An 18,011-nucleotide genomic window follows, 5' to 3' on the forward strand; every position below is an offset into this window, starting at 1 on the left:
TTAGTGTTCATCACGAACGTGGTTTTGCAGTCAGTGCAATGTTTACAAATGCGGAGTTGGCAGATGCCCATTTGATGTACGGATTAGCACGGGCAATAGCCGTGGCGCGGTACGTTTGTATCGAGTCAGATTTCCAGAACGAAGGTGTCCCGACAGGAAGACGTCCGAAGCAATTGATCGGCGTCTTAGGGAGCACGGAACATTCCTGCCTATGATTCGCGACTGGGCAAGACCTAGAACGACGAGGACACCTGCAATGGACGAGGCAATTCTTCGTGCAGTTGACGATAACCCTAATGTCAGCGTCAGAGAAGTTGCTGCTGTACAAGGTAACGTTGACCACGTCACTGTATGGAGAGTGCTACGGGAGAACCAGTTGTTTCCGTACCATGTACAGCGTGTGCAAGCACTATCAGCAGCTGATCGGCCTCCACGGGTACACTTCTGCGAATGGTTCATCCAACAATCTGTCAATCCTCATTTCAGTGAAAATGTTCTCTTTACGGGTGGGGCTTCATTCCAACGTGATGCAACATACTGACGAAACTAGAATGAGCTCTAACATGGAAATTAAGCGTTTCCGGACACATGTCCACATAACATCTTTTCTTTATTTGTGTGTGAGGAATGTTTCCTGAAAGTTTGGCCGTACCTTTTTGTAACACCCTGTATACCAGTGCAACTGATAAGGACGAAATATGAAAAATTATCCAGTGTCCTCAGTGAAGTTTATTTAATTCATTCCTGTCGAATATTTTCCGCCGACTCAGAGGTTGACCTGGGTGTGAAGAGCCTTCGGGGGCGGGGTCAGCTGCCTCAGTCGTCGGCGAGCCTCGTGAAGTAGGGCAGCACGCTGAGTGGCGCGGAGTAGTTGGCGACCCACGCGGGCCCCTCCAGCACCGGGTGGTCCGGGTCCGCCTCGTCCCTCCAGCGGCCGGAGGGCAGGTAGATGTCGCGCGTCACGGCGCCCTCCTCCAGCACCGGCGCCACCAGCAGGTCCTCGCCCAGCAGGAACTCTGCGAGGGAGAAGCCTTTCCTTGTAGTCGGAGACCGCTTGCAATAATGAGGCACAGGAAAAAATTGTTTTACTTCGTGACAAAGTTCGCCGTTATTTTTTGCCAAATTTGGTGTTATTTTTTTGCCAAATTAGCTCTTATTTTTCGCCAACTTCGGTGTTTATCTTGGCAATTTTAATATAGTTCTTTTCTGCAACGAAATAATAAGCAACCAGTTGCATAAAAGAAATATAATTTCTTTACCGGTTTCGGGCAGTTACACTCATACTTCCAGATGTCAGATAGTCAGATCGGTACCGGACGTTGTGTGTCGATAGAGTGTTAACCAAAATACCAGTTTCGTTCATGCTTTATACTGTCCTCCACCAGAACATGAGTAAACGGTAATTGAAAGTAACACCAGAACTATGGAGAACAGGAAAGGCATAACTCTGATTAACGGGACATTGTACGTAAAATTCGTTGAAATTTGATATTTTCTGCTTTCTACTCCATGATATACTTTGGACTTTCCTGAACATTTTGGTATATAATACAGTAAAATCAGACAACTGTGAGACCTTCAAATAATATTTTCAATGTTGACATGTGACTGTCAAATTTTGCGGCTACACATATACTGCCATAGGTGAGCAGTCATATCTTGGGAACTATGCAGTCTAGAAGGCTGTGAATTGCTTTGTTTTGTGCCTACTGCTACGTCTCAGAAGTTGGCATTACGAATAAACAAATCAGTCCATTGTTTCTGATACTAGTTTTCGCTGAAAGTACTCTGATTATCGGCTATTTTTGTAGTACGCTAACTACTATTGCTTTTTATACGCAAATAAAATAACTAAATGTAAAAGTAAGCTCAAGAAACGCAAATTTGCGGCTAACAGGTATGTGAGACCTGCATTTTCTTCTGAAGTACTTGAAAACACGTGTGTCAGCAGTGAAGGAAACCACGATAATGTTTCTGAAGTGACCACGCCCCCTAGTGCATCTGAAAGGAAAGTAACTTCAGAAATGAGTGACAGTAGTAAAATTAATGATTTTATAGCAATCAAACCCATTTACAGAGATATGACAAATCCTGAGCTACTAAAGAAGTGCTGACATGGGAAGACACAGAATGTGAATGAGTCCTTCAATAATGTCGTGTGGTGCCGTGTGCCTAAAAATGTATTTGTTCGCCTTATGACTCTAAAGTTAGCAGTGTATGTTGCTGTAATAACTTTTAATGTTGGGAACTATGAAAGACTTAAGGTTCTGGAGAAGTTAGGTGTAAGATTTGGACAGAACACAGCTAAAGGACTGCGGGAACTGGATGAGCTTCGTGTGCATGAAGCAGTTAGCTGCTCAGCAATTGACAAAAGAAGCAAGAAAGAAAAGGAGGAGGCAAGAAGCACTGGGCTGTTGTGACACTGAAGAAGACACAGACTATCGCTGGCCAGACTGGGCGTGCGGTTCTAGGCGCTACAGTCTGGAACCGAGCGACCGCTACCGTCGCAGGTTCGAATCCTGCCTCAGGCATATATGTGTGATGTCCTTAGGTTAGTTAGGTTTAATTAGTTCTAAGTTCCAGGCGACTGATGACCTCAGAAGTTAAGTCCATAGTGCTCAGAGCCATTTGAACCACAGACTATCAGCCAGGGCAATTCTAGTGCATAAAAGATGTAGAAATATAAGTCTGTATAAGAATTTGTAATAAAAAAGTTTTAAACTTCATTATCTCTGAACTACATTTTTTGCAATAAATGACCCATTTTCTAAAAAAGTACTGATGGTAGAGACATGAAATTTTCTCATCATGCAAAGTGTGAGATTCAACACATATAGAGCTAGAATATATACAATGTCATGAGTTGTTTGGTTTTTATGTTCATTTATTTACAAAATTCTGCCAAAAAATGTGTTTGAAAAAAAAAGATAACATGTCCCACAATACAATTTTAGTAATAATTCTAGTTCAGTGTGTCTAGAAAGGTATATTCAGTAATTATGGAAAATTGAAACTTGGTATCTTATAAAGTTTCCAAGATAATGCGCCACAAAATTCGATAATTAAACATTGGCGGCATGGGACATACAATGTCCACTTAAGTGGTCCATATAGGTAATGTGGGGAAGTTGCTAGAACGTTGGATCGTTGTATCAGCAGTCCTAGGTTCAAACCCCCAAAGATGATAATTTTTTGTTGTATTATGTGTGAAAGTGTTATATGAGACTAATAACACTTTTGAATGTGTGAAGCTATTATTTCTTTATGCTACTGTTCTGATTGTTCATGTTTATTCCGTGAAACTACAAATGCACTAGCTGCTTCATCACGAGTGGTATCTGTTCTGTTGCACATGTCCAACAGAACACCACACCTATCTATACAAATGTACACGATGTGACTAAAAGTATTTGGACACCCCAAAAACATACGTTTTTCTTATTAGGTGCATTGCGCTGCCACCTACTGCCAGGTACTCCATATCAGCGACCTCAGTAGTCATTATACATCGTGAGAGAGCAGAATGGGGGACTCTGCAGAACTCACGGACTTCGAATGTGGTCAGTTGAAGAGGGACGTAATTTGTAATATACAGACATCTATCCAGAGCATCACGCAGGAATTCCAAACTGCATTAGGATTAGGTGGGAGGTGAGAAAACTTAAATTTCATGGTCGAGCGGCTGCTCATAAGCCACACATCACCTTGGTAAATGCCAAACGATGCCTCGCTTGGTGTAAGGAGCGTAAACATTGGACGATTGAACAGCAGAGAAACGTTGTGTGGAGTGACGAATCACGGTACACAATGTGGCGATCCAATGGCAGGGTGTGGGTATGGCGAATGCGTGATGAACGTCAATTGCCAGTGTGTGTAGTTCCAACAGTAAAATTCAGAGGCGGTGGTGTTATGGTGTGGTCGTGTTTTTCATCTAGGGGACTTGCACCCCTTGTTGTTTTGCGTGGCACTATCACAGCACAGGCCTACATTGCTGTTTTAAGCACCTTCTTGCTTCCCACTATTGAAGATCAATTCAGGAATGGTGACTGAATCTTTCAACACGATCAAGCACCTGTTCATAATGCACGGTCTGTGGCGGAGTGGTTACACGACAATAACATCCCTGTAATGGACTGACTGGCACAGAGTCCTGACCTGAGTCCTATAGAACACATTTGGGATGTTTTGGAACGCTGACTTCGTGCCAGGCCTCATCGACCAACATCGATATCCCTCCTCAGTGCAGCACTCTGTGAAGAATGGACTGCCATTCCCCAAGAAATCTTCCACCACCTGATTGAACGTATGCCTGCGAGAGTGGAAGCTGTCATCACCGCTAAGGGTGGATGAACACCATATTGAATTCCAGCATTACCGATGGAGGGCGCCACGAACTTGTAAGTCATTTTTAGCCAGCTATCTGGATACTTTTGATCACATAGTGTATATAGGTTTGCTACGTCCAAGTAACGAAGCGAAAACAGACCGCCAAAAGAACATTGCTACAAACTCCGAAAAGTCCTTTTATATCTTAGGAAAATGTTCTCCAATGTAAGTTTCAAACATTGGCAGTTAAAAAAATTGCCATCAGTGGGATTTGAAAGCGGAACCTTGATACAACGATATCATATTCTACCACCTCACCCACTGGACCTCTACGGCGGACTGATCCACAGATGCGCTTTTCCTGTCATTCTGGTGTTACTTTCAATTACCGATTACGCATTTTGTACTGGACTGCAGCACGTAGTACTAACTCAACAGGTGTTTTGGTTTATACTCTATCGACGTACAACATACCGATCTGACTGTCTGACATCTGAAGGTTTGGTGAGCCTTATTGACTGATTCACTTCTTTGTTGCTGCTGCTCTGCTGACAAAGTGACACTCCTCCCAGCTCCTTTTATACTACTGGGCCACTACCTTGTAACATCTAGTGGTCAGTTCCTCACTACTTATGCATGTGCTGATTCATCTGATCAGATAGTGCAAGTCTGCACCTGCACTATCTGATCAAGGGAACTGCGGTGGAACCTTCGCTTAACAAAAGATATATGAAACTGATCGATCTAAGAAGAAAGTACAAAAATGTATAGGTAAAGATAGGAATACAGCGATATAAGTAACTTATGACTGAAATAATAAGGAAGTGGACGAAAGTCGTTTCGAAATGGCTGTAGGAAAAATGTGAAAAAAATCGAAAAATAAATGACTGTCTGAAGAACAGATTCAGTATATAGAAAAGTTGAAACAACCTCTCGTGAAATTAAAAGCAAGGAGTCAACATTAAGAGAGCAATGGATATTGCAGTGTTGAATGCAGACAATAGAACGGAAAAGTGGAACGCGTGTACTAAAGAGGACACGGAAGTGTCTGAAGACTTTTCAGAAGAAGTAATGGGAGTCAGTGTGAAAGATATAGGGGATCCAGTATTAGAGACAGTGTCTAAACAATCTTTGGAGGACTTGATATCAAATAAAGCAGAAAGGATTGATAATATTCTTTCGAAATTTCCAAAACATCAGACGAAGTGTCAACAAACTGACCACTCAAGGTAGTTTTAGAATCTATGACACTGGAAACATACAATAAGACTTTTGCAAAGAATACCAGCCACATAGTCCTGAAGATATGAAAGAAAGACAGGTGCGACAACTATGACAGAATTTATATAATTGTTTGTTTATTTACACATCAAGTTCCGTAGGACCAAATTGAGGAGCAAATCTCAAAGGTCATGGAACGTGTCAGTACATGAAATTACAACATGAAAATAATAACGGATTAAAATAAATGTTTATGAACCCGAGAAAATTCAGTCCATAAGTTTAAGTAAACGCAATCAACAATATAACATAAGAATCAGCTTAATTTTTCAAGGAACTCCTCGACAGAATAGGAGTGACCAATGAGGAAACTCTCCCATTTCGATTTGAAAGCGAGTGGATTACTGCTAAAATTTTTGAATTCAAGCGGTAGCTTACTGAAAATGGATGCAGCAGTATACTGCACACCTCTGCGCAAAAGGAAGTCCGATCCAAATGCAGGTTCGATTTCTACCGAGTATTAACTGAGTGAAAGCTGCGTATTCTTGGGAATAAACTAATATTGTTGACAAGAAATAACAGTAAGGAATATATACATTGTGAGGCCAATGTCAAAATACCCAGATTCGTGAACAGTGGTCAACAAGAGGTTCATGAACTTGCACCACTTATTGGCAGAACCGCTCATATCTGAGTCAAAAATATCCTTTTAGAATGGGAAGAGTTTCCCCAAAACATAATTCCATATGACATAAGCGAACGAAAATAAGCAAAGTAGATTAATTTTCATGTCGAATGATCACTCACTTCAGATACCGTTCGAACAGTAAAACTGGCAGCATTAAGTCTTTGAACAAGATACTGAATGTGAGCTTTCCACGACAGCTTACTATCTATCTGAACACCTAGAAATTTGAACTGTTCAGTTTCACTAATCATATACCTATTCTGTGAAATTAAAACGTCAGATTTTGTTGAATTATGTGTTAGAAACTGTAAAAACTGAGACTTACTGTAATTTAGTGTTAGTTTATTTTCTACGAGCTATCAACTTAGGTCATGTACTGCACTATTTGAAACTAAGCCAATGTTGCACACAACATCCTGTACTACCAAGCTAGTGTCATCAGCAAACAGAAATATTTTAGAGTTACACGTAATACTAGATTGCAAATCATTTATATTAATAGGGAACAGGGGGGGCCCCAACACTGATCCCTGGGGCATCCCCTTCTTGACTGTACCCCACTCATACCCTATATCACAGCCGTTATCAACTTTGCAAATAATGACCTTCTGCTGTCTATTTCTAAACTAAGAGGTGAACCAATTATAAGCTACCTCACAGAGAAAAGAGAATATAGCATTTTCAGTTGTTAAACGACTTCTAAAGCAGAACTGTACATTTGAGAGCAAATTCGTGTGATATAAAATGATCAATTATCCTTACATACACAGCCTTTTCAACAACATTAGCAAACACTAATGGCATACAAATAAGTCTAAAATTATTTACATTATGCCTTTCTCAGTTTTCATAAAGCGGCTTTACTACTGAGTACTTAAATCGCTCAGGAAACTGACCATTCCTAAAGGAAAAGTTACAAATATGGTTAAATACAGGACTAACATGTGCAGCACAGTACTTTAATATTCTGCTAGGCACTCCACCATGACCATGAGAATCCTTAGTCTCCAGTGATTTAATTATTGTCTCAATCTCCCTCTTGTCTCTATGGTACAGAAGTATTTCAGACATCAATTTCGGAAATGCATTTGCCAAGAAAGTTATATGATTCCTTGTAGAAACTAAATTATTATTTAATGCTCAGAGAATGATTTTTAAATACTGTACAATCGCCTTTAACGTCACGCATGCAAATTGCTGACAAAAATAATATACAGAAGTATGGAAAGGGAAACTGAGAATGTATCAGATGGTGATTAGTTCGGCCATAGGAAAGGTAAAGACATCACAGAGACAACTCTGGCCTTGTGCCAGATTATGGATGCAAACCTGAAGAAAAATTAAGTCACCTTCCTACGATTTATCGATTTAGAAAAAGCGTTCCACAACACAAAATATTGAAAGCTTTTTTAAATCATAAGAAAAATTGAAGTAAGCAGTAGGTAAAGACCTATAATATATAATACCTACTTTTAATATATAATACATATAAGAACCGTAAGGGAACAAAAACAATGGATGACCAAAAATGAAGTTCTCGGATTAAAATGGACTTTCAATTTATACTAGGAGCACCAATGATAGAAATGAAGGAAAGTTTCAAGACTCTGAGTAAAATTCAGGGGGAAAGAAGATCAGTGATAAGATTTTCTGATGACACTACTCTTCTTACTGAAAGTGAAGCAGAATTACTGGACCTATTGAATGGAGTGAACGGACTTCCTGAGTATACAATATGAATTGAGGAAATACCGAATAAAGACGAAACCAATTAAGCGTAGCAGAAATAAGATTAGCGATAAGCTTAACGTCAAAACTGATGATAGCGAAGTAGACTTAGAGAAGGAATCTGTTGCCTTGGAAGCAAAATAACACATACTGGATGAAATAAGGAGGGTAAACAAGTAGACAAGCGCAGGTCGAAACTATTTATCGTCCATGTTTCACTTCCACACATGGCTACACTCCATACAAATACTTTCAGAAACGACTACCTGACACTTAAATCTATACTCGATGTTAACAAATTTCTCTTCTTCAGAAACGCTTTCCTTGCCATTGCCAGTCTACATTTTATATCCTCTCTACTTCGACCGTCATCAGTTATTTTGCTCCCCAAATAGCAAAACTCCTTTACTACTTTAAGTGTCTCATTTCCTAATCCAATTCCCTCAGCATCACGCGACTTAATTCGACTATATTCCATTATCCTCGTTTTGCTTTTGTTGATGTTCATCTTATATCCTCCTTTCAAGACACTGTCCATTCCGTTCAACTGCTCCTGCAAGTCCTTTTGCTGTCTCTGACAGAATTACAATGTTATCGGCGAACCTCAAAGTTTTTATTTCTTCTCCATGGATTTTAATACCTACTCCGAATTTTTCTTTTATTTCCTTCACTGCTTGCTCAATATACAGATTGAATAACATCGGGGAGAGACTACAACCCTGTCTCACTCCCCTCCCAACCACTGCTTCCATTTCATGTCCTTCGACTCTTATAACTGCCATCTGGTTTCTGTACAAATTGTTTTCTGTTTGCTTAAATAAGATAGTGAAAAGAAAAAGATTGGTGGCATTTTCCTTCGAATAGTATGTTGTCATGATACCCAGAATTTATAATGTGTGTGCCATTCATATTCAGTGCGATATCCACGTGTTGATCAAAGCCGTTAAATAAGAAAGAAAATGTGGTATTGCCAGTGCGTAGTGAACAGTCAGAGTTGTGTAAATTACTAATAGTCAGATGTGCATTTCCGTTCCCGTTGTGTAATATTAAAACAGGATAATTTGTAACTTAATTGTGAGTACTAGAGCTCATGTTACTTGATAAATAACAATGAATCCACACGCTTGGCAGACCACTCATCTTGCAGGCCTGATTGCTTGATGCCACAGTATGAGCAAGGCATGTGGGTGCCTCTCAACCGAAGACTCAAGAAAAAAAGTCTGAAAGCTAGTACCATGGAAGTGCACTTCGTCAACATACGTTACAATCTAACATACAGTCCATATAACTCAGTCAATTCTTGGGTGACTTTCAGAAATCGTTACTTCAATATAAACTTCACTTGCAGGCATTTTACACGTAGGTAGATCAATAGCTTGAGGATGTGATCTATGAAATGTGAACATGTTAGTATCTTTAGAGAAGTAAATTCAACTCAGGTAGTATATAATAACGTAGGAAATTCACTCCTCAGCTCTTTAACATTCCCACGTTTTTGTAGTTTGCATAAAATATTACAGTTTGCATGTGCAATATTCCCAACAATGCCACATATCCATGGACGTTTTAGTTTATTTTTTATTTATTTTACATTTCTAGTTCCACAGGACCAAATTGAGGAGCAAATCTCCATGGAACGTGTCAGTACGTGAAATTACAACATAAAAGTAATAACAGATAAAATAAAATGTTTATGAACAAAAAAGACAAGCCAAAAGTTAATGAAAATGCAATCAATAATATAACATACGAATCAGCTTAAGTTTCAAGGAACTCCTTGACAGAATAGAAGGAATGACCCATGAGGAAACTCTTCACTTTCAATTTGAAAGCGCTTAGATTACTACTAAGATTTTTGAATTCTTGTGGTAGCTTATTGAAAATGGATGCAGCAGTATACTGTATGCATTTCTGCACAAGAGTCAGGGAAGCGCGATCCAAATGCAGATTAGATTTCTTCATAATATTTAACTGAGTAAAGCTACTAATTCTTGGGAATAAGCTGATACTGTTAACAAGAAACGACAATAAAGAACATGCAGGGCGAGTCACTAACAATTGCCACCAAGAATAACTCCGAAAGGATGATAGGAGCTGAAAAGTTAGTGGGACGAAAGGTGCATGGGACAATGGGGGCCATAATATGACGTTCGTTTTTTGTTGTTAGGTGGGGTTGCTTCAGAGACATGAACGTCAACTTTGCTTTTTTTAAATGGAATGCTATAGTTTGGCACTTATTTTTTGATAGCGGCTATCGAGACGAATCCAGTGATGTGTAACAGTAAGGTCTTTGAAGGTCAACGAAATTCGTAAAACTGGCATGAACGTCCATTTACAGAAGGTGTTCGAAGTGATGACCATTGGTATCAATGCAGTGCCGCAATCTTCCTATCATGGATTGAGTGGTATTCCTTATCACTTCGGCACATATCGTAAAGGAGAAGCTTGTCACTTGTTCTTCGAAGGACTACATCATTCACATTAGCTTGATTCGACGGTACTAGTCTTACCGTTCCTATTAGTGTCGTATTGGGAAACCGTTGAATGGTGTTTTAGTGCCAATGGCACGTTAGATGGACACGCCGTATTCGGCGAATATTTACTGTTTGCGCGGTATACGAGAGAAAATTGTCAGAGCATGTGCTTCGATAAGTGCCGAAGTGATAAGGAATACCACTCAATCCATGATAAGAAGATTGCGGCACTGCATTGCCGGATGCATTTTGGCAGAAAATTTCGATGCCTGATGATGGCCTATCTGGGCGTAACTGATCGTTCCTGAGTTAATAACAAATATTGTGCACCCTACGACTGTTTTGTAAACTGTAGCAGTAAAAGCTTGCACTACCACCACGCCAACATGGAATGGAATAATTTCTACATGTTGTAGTTATTTCATTTTCCGTCAACGTCTTTTGCTTATTTACAGCATTTTAAATGCTTTATAGCTGTATGTAATGATATCAGTTTGCCAACCAGTCTCTCCAGGAATACTGAAACAGTATTGATATAGAAGCGTCTGATACTCTACTTCCTTCTGACCTGTGATGCCAGGTAACAGGTATAATTTGCCTGTCATCATCTTCCGAATTCACACGTCCTCTAGAACAATACAGCATACAAGAAGAGCGTTCCCTCTGATGGAAGACTGATTAGTAGTCATAATTAGCTTTAACGTGTCCACTTAAACTGTAATTAAAAGTGTGTTTCGTTTTTCGGTAATCAAGTAGCGAAACTAGTGTCGTATCATAAATCTGTGTGCCCAGGACAAATAATAACTGAACTAGTTTCATAAGAAATTAGTGCCCTCTGTGATCGCCCTCCATGTGTTTGCATGCCACATGGAGTCAGCAGGAGGAGCTCCCCAAAACAAAACACGCGAGTGGAAGATCAAAATGCTGTAATATCTGGTACATTGGGGCATATCCTGTGCTATGCACTTCACAGTGGTTTGTAGGTTACAGATGTGGATGTACGTGTATACATCATTCTTAGACGGAAATGATCATGTTATCAGACATGAAACACAAACCGCAGATCGCATCCACTTCACACGAAAATATAGAACCGATCGATCGCGTGTATTTCGTCGCATCATGGAACGCACGATGCCCCACATAACTGGCAGCGAGTGTTTGATATTTTCTTGTGGGCGCCATGCTGCATTGTGATAAGAAAGGTTCACTCACATGGGCAGTGACACGAGGATTGTTGCGAAGTAAATAAATAAATTCACCAGTACCCGTCCAGGGAGACAAGTGCGACTAATTGCGTGAAAAGGAGCCATAAAGTAGAACTAATGCGAGAAAGATGTGAGAATTTATCACATGATACCTGAAATTGATGTCTCATAGATGCAGTTATTTTTTTCTAAGAAAAAAATTGCCATTAGTAGCACAATATGAACTTTATTTACTGTTGTTGTTATTATTGTGGTCTTCAATCCAAAGATTGGCTTCATGGATCTCTCCATGCTACTCTATCCTGTGCAAGCTTCTTCATCTGGAAGTAACTGTTGCAACCTACATCCTTCTGAATCTGCTTAGTGTGTTCATCTCTTTGTCTCCTCTACGATTTTTACCCACCACGCATCTTCCTTCCAGTACTAAATTTGTGAGCACTTGATACCTCAGAACATGTCCTACCAATAGATCCTTTCTTCTAGTCAAGTTGTGCCACAATTCTATTCAGTACCTCCACATTAGTTACGTGATCTACCCAGGTAATCTTCAGCATTCTTCTGTAGCACCACATTTCGAAAGCTTCCATTCTCTTCTTGTCTAAACTATTTATCGTGCATGTTTCACTTCCATACAAGGCTATACTCCATACAAATACTTTCAGAAACGACTTCCTGACACTTAAATCTATATTCGACATTAACAAATTTCTCTTCTTCAGAAACGCTTTCCTTGCCATTGCCAGTCTACATTTTATATCTCTCTACTTCGACCATCATCAGTTATGTTGCTCCCCTAATAGCAAAACTCATCTACTATTTTATGTGTCTCATTTCCTAATCTAATACCCTTAGCATCACTTGATTTTATTCGACTACATTCCATTTTCCTCGTTTCACGCTTGTTGATGTTCATCTTATATCCTCCTTTCAAGACACTGTCCATTCCGTTCAACTGCTCTTCCAGGTCCTTTGCTATCTTTCACAGAATTACAATGTCATCGGCAAACCTCGAAGTTTTTATTTCTTTTCCATGGATTTTTATTCCTACTCCAAAGTTTTGTTTTGTTTACTTTACTGCTTGCTCAGTATACAGCTTGAATAACATCGAGAATAGGCTACGATCTCGTCTCACTCCCTTCTCGACCACTGCTTCCCTTTCATGCCCTCGACTCTTATAACTGCCATCTGGTTTCTGTACAAAATATAAATAACATTTCGCTCCCTGTATTTTGCCCCTGCCGCCTTCAAAATTTGAAAGAGAGTATTCCAGTCAACATATTCAAAAGCTTTCTCTAATACTAGAAACGTAGGTTTGCCTTTCCTTAATCTTCTAAGATAAGCCACAGAGTCAGTATTGCCTCGCATGATCCAGCATTTCTACAGAATCCAAACTGATCTTCCTTTTGGACGGCTCCTATCATTTTTTCCATTCTTCTATAAAAAATTCGTGTTAGCATTTTGCAGCTACGACTTAAAAAACTGACGGTTCGGTAATTTTCACACCTGTCATCACCTGCTTTCTTTAGGACAGGAGTTATTCTATTCTTCTTGAAGTCTGAGGGTATTTCACCTGTCTCATACATCTTGCTAACCAGATGGAAGAGTTTTGTCGTCGATGGCTCTTCCAAGGCCAGCAGTAGTTCTAATGGAATGTTGTCTACTCCCGGGGCCTTGTTTAGACTCAGGTCTTTCAGTCCTCTGTCAAATTCTTCACGCAGTATCAGATCTCCCATTTCATCTTCATCTACATCCTCTTCCATTTCCATTATATTTTCCTCAAGTACATCGCCCTTGTATAGACTCTCTATATGCTCCTACCAGCTTTCTGATTTCCCTTCTTTGCTTAGGACTGGTTTTCCATCTGAGCTCTTGATATTCATACAGGTGGTTCACTTTTCTCGATAGGTCTCTTTAATTTTCCTGTAGGCAGTATCTATCTTACCCCTAGTGGTACATACCTCTACATCCTTGCATTTGTCCTCTGCCCATTTTGCACTTCCTGTCGATCTCATTTTTGAGACGTTTGTATCCCTTTCCACCTGCTTCATTTACTGCACTTTTATATTTTCTTCTTTTATCAATTAAATTCAATATCTCTACTGGTACCCAAGGATTTCTACTAAGCCTCGCCTTTTTACCTACTTTATCCTCTGCTGCCTTCACTATTTCATCACCCAAATTTACCCATTCTTCTTCTACTGTATTTCTTTCCTCTGTTCTTGTCAACCGTTCCCTAATGCTCTCTTTGAAACTCTCTACAACTTCTGATTCTTTCATTTAATCCAAGTCCGATCTCCTTCAAATCCCACCTTTTTGCCGTTTCTTCAGTTATAATGTACAGTCCATAACCCATAGATTGTGGTCAGAGTCCACATCTGCCCCTGGAAATGTCTTACAATTTAAAATCTAGTTCCAAAATCTCTGTCTCACCATTATACAGTCTATATGAAAGCTTCCAGTGTCTCCAGAACTTTTCCATGTATACAAGCTTCTTTCATGATTCTTATACCAAGTGTTGTCTATGATTAAGTCATGCTCTGTGCAGAATTCTACCAGGTGGCTTCCTTTTTCTTTCCTTACCCCCAGCCCATATTCACCTACTACTTTTCGTTCTCTTCCTTTCCTAATATTTAATTCCAGTCCCCCACGACTATTAAATTTTCGTCTGCCTTAACTATCTGAATAATTTATTTTATTGCATCATATATTTCTTCCAGCTCTTCATCATCTGCGGAGCTAGTTGGCATATAAACTTGTACTACTGTGGTAGGCGTGGGCTTCGTGTCTATCTTGACTACAATACTGCTTTCGCTATGCTGTTCATAGTAGCTTATCCGCGTTCCTATTTTTTATTCATTATTAAACCATATCCTTCATTTCCCCCTATTTGATTTTGTATTTATAACCCTGAATTCACCTGACCAGAAGTCTTGTTCCTCCTGTCACCGAACTTCACTAATTCCCACTGTATCTAAGTTTAATCTATCCATTTCCATTTTTAAATTTTCTAACCTACTGTATTATAATAATAAAAAACGATGGATATATATGTAACTAAAATGAAAAAGTTAAAGGATAGTATAATGGCATTATTATCAAATGTTCTGTGCGTACGAAATTGTGCTATTGTTCATTCACTTTACCTTGTTTCGTTTCTTTTTTTTATGTGTCAATCACTATATATATTTTAATTATATCTATCGTCTTCTGAAAGCTACTCCTTGTTAATTTGCGAAAATATGACCGTGGACTTCCTTTCCTACATTCCAATTGTAGATGCAGGCAGCCACTCCAGAGAACACCAGTGCCTCTGAAGATGATATAAAACATGAAGGAAATTCCTCCCAACTTGGTTCCACTTCACTTCAGTAAAAACACTTAACACTATTATTAAGTCTTCTCTTATTCAGAATCACATATAATACAAAACAATCATAGCACATCATTCTCGGAAGAATACATCTTAACCATCCTTCTACATACGAGAGAGTGAAACAAAAAAGTGAATGATGTTTTTTGTTCATTTGTTTGCGCCTTACTGCGCATTCACAATTAATGTCTCTGCCGACGCTTATGGTCGGTCTTTGACTCTGTTATTATCGCTATTTCATTTTTTAATAAATTTTAACTTTATCGTACAGGAGGGTCTTTGAACATGCACCTACACACTCCCTGCCCGGTTACGGGATCTGACAGTCCACAGTCCGATCCGTAGGACGCCAGTTTTCATTCTTCTGATAACAACGTCCTCCTGAGTAGTCCCCGCCCGGAGATCCGAATGGAGGACTATTTTACCTCTGGAATATTTTACCCAAGAGGACGCCATCATCATTTAACCATACAGTAAAGCTGCTATTAAGCAGGGCACGCGTCAAACGTAAAAATCAGCTACAAAAGGAAGGCAAGTTCATACAGAGAAGTGAAATCTGGAGAAAGTTAGATGTAATAGTGATGGACGAACAGGAGATAAGCAGATGGTTACAAAACGCGTTCTGGTAGGGGATTTGGAGAGGGAGAGAGAAACAGAGGAGGAAAGAGAATGACCCAGGAAAAGAGTCCATACACACTGAGGTGATAAAAGTCACTAGATTCCTCCTAATAACGTCTCGGATCTCCTTTTGCCCAGCGTAGTGGACCAGCTCGACATGGCATGGAGTCAACAAGTCATTGGAAGTCTCCTCCAGAAATATTGAGCAATGCTGCCCCTACAGTCATGTATAATTGCGAAACGGCTGCGGTGCAGCATTTTGTGCAAGAACTGACCTCTACATTACATCCCAAAAATGTTCCATATGATTCATGTCAGGCGATATAGGTGACCAAATCATCGCTCGAATTGTCCACAATGTTCTTGAAACCAATCGCAAACAATTGCGGTCCGTGATGTGGCGCATTGTCAGCCATAAAAAGTCCATCTTCGTTTGGGAACATTAGGTTCATGAGTGGCTGCAAATGGTCTAAAGGTAGCGGAACATAACCATTTCCAGTCAATGATCGGTTCAGTTGGACCAGAGGATTCAGTCCATTCCGTGTCAACACAGCCAACACCATTATGGAGTCACCACCAGCTCGCACAATGCCTTGTAAACAGCTTGGATCCACGGCTTCTTAGGATCTGCGCCACATTCCAACCATACCATCAGCTATTACCAACTGTATTCGTGACTCATCCGACCAGCCCACGGTTATCCAGTCGTACAGGGTCCAACAGATATGGTCACGAGCAGAGGAGAGGCGTTGCATGCGATGTCATGCTGTTAGGAAAGGCACTCGCGCTACTTGTATGCTGCCGTAGCCCAGCACTGACAACTCCACATAGACGCCGCTGCTCTCGGTCGTTAAGTGAAGACCGTAAGCCACTCCGTTGTCCATCGTGAGAGATAATGGCTGAAATTTGGTATTCTCGGCACATTATTGACACTGTGGATCTCGGAATATTGAATTTCTTAACGCTTCCTAAACGGAATGTCCCATGCATCTAGCTCCAACTAGCATACCGTGTCAAAAGTCTGTTAATTCCTGTCATGCGGCCATAATCACGACGCTACCTATTTCACATGCATCACCTGAGTACAAAACGTAGTTCTGCCAATGGACTGCCGTTTTATGCCTTGTGTACGCGATACTACCGCTATCTACATATGCGATTGTCGCTATCCCATGACTTTCATCACGTCAGTGTTTAACGGCGGGTAGAGAGTGGCTACGGAAGGGCCGTTGAGTCGCACCTGAGTTGATGACCTGCGTAGTGGCGTCCGTCGCGTTGATCCACCAGATGGGTGGGTTGACGGGGCTGCCGTCCTCCACGGCTCTGCCCATCAGCTCCAGGATGCGCGGTGCGTAGGCTGCGTGAAGCGCCGTCAGATTACGGCTCAGCTCCACCGTCTGAAACACGCTCACTCAGTGAGGCCCTGATTCACCGCACTGGCACGGAGTGGATCACTAACCGAGAGAGGCGCGGACAGGAAATTCAAACACATTCACACTGGAGAGGCAACTGAATAGACACTTGTGAAATATGTACACAGGATGTCCAGCGAGTACACTGATGACCTAGATCATTACGACCTCTGTACACCGCGAGACAATCCCAGCTGATGGCACTGTGGGTACTAGACGCGGTAAGGAAAGTACGTGAGTGAAGCAGAGACGAATGGTGAATAATTCTAGCGATGATACAGGCCGCTAATGAGGAAATCCCCTGACTTAGGTGATTTTTGACAATGGACAGATCTTCACTGACAAGCTGGCGGACGATGACAATTATGATGACCGTTTTTACATAGCATCAGTAGTAAGGTGTTTGGACCACTTTCCATGGCCTGTATGGGTGTAACTGGACAGTCCATTCTGTGGGGTAAGTCGATGATGTTGTTGATGATGATGATGATGGGGTAAGTCGATGATGTTGTTGATGATGATGATGATGGGGTAAGTCGATGATGTTGTTGATGATGATGATGATGGGGTAAGTCGATGATGTTGTTGATCATGATGATGACCATCATCATCATCATCATCATCGACTTACCTACAGAATGGACTGCCTGGTTACGCCCATACAGGCCATGAAAAGTGGTCCAAACACCTTACTCCTCATGCTAAGTAAAAACGGTAGCAATATGACACCATAATTATCTTCGCTTTTGTAAACATCACTTTCGAACCAAACCAATTCTATAGACCAAATTACCCAAAAGCTCTCATATAAAATTTTTATAAACCCACCCATATTACTTATCTCCAATAAAAATTTTAAAAAACAGAAGTGATTCGTCTAGGAAGAGCATGACTAGAAAGATTAGAGAGCTATACTGGGATATCACTCTATATAGTTGTCATAGAGAACACATCTATTGTTAGGAT

General features: G+C 40.5%; 1 protein-coding gene across 1 annotated transcript in view; it reads right to left on the reverse strand.

Moving 5' to 3' along the window:
- Positions 1–816: 816 nt before the first annotated feature.
- Positions 817–18,011, reverse strand: part of LOC126424662 (myogenesis-regulating glycosidase-like) — a 56,027-nt gene continuing 38,832 nt past the window's right edge. The window contains exons 4-5 of the mRNA XM_050087392.1: positions 16,874–17,030; positions 817–1,016 (exon numbers count right to left, since the gene is read on the reverse strand). Coding sequence (XP_049943349.1) covers positions 817–1,016; positions 16,874–17,030 — 357 coding nt within the window. The remainder of the gene's footprint in view (positions 1,017–16,873; positions 17,031–18,011) is intronic.

Source organism: Schistocerca serialis, chromosome 10 (genome assembly GCF_023864345.2).
Source record: "Schistocerca serialis cubense isolate TAMUIC-IGC-003099 chromosome 10, iqSchSeri2.2, whole genome shotgun sequence".
Taxonomy (NCBI): Eukaryota; Metazoa; Arthropoda; class Insecta; order Orthoptera; family Acrididae; genus Schistocerca; species Schistocerca serialis.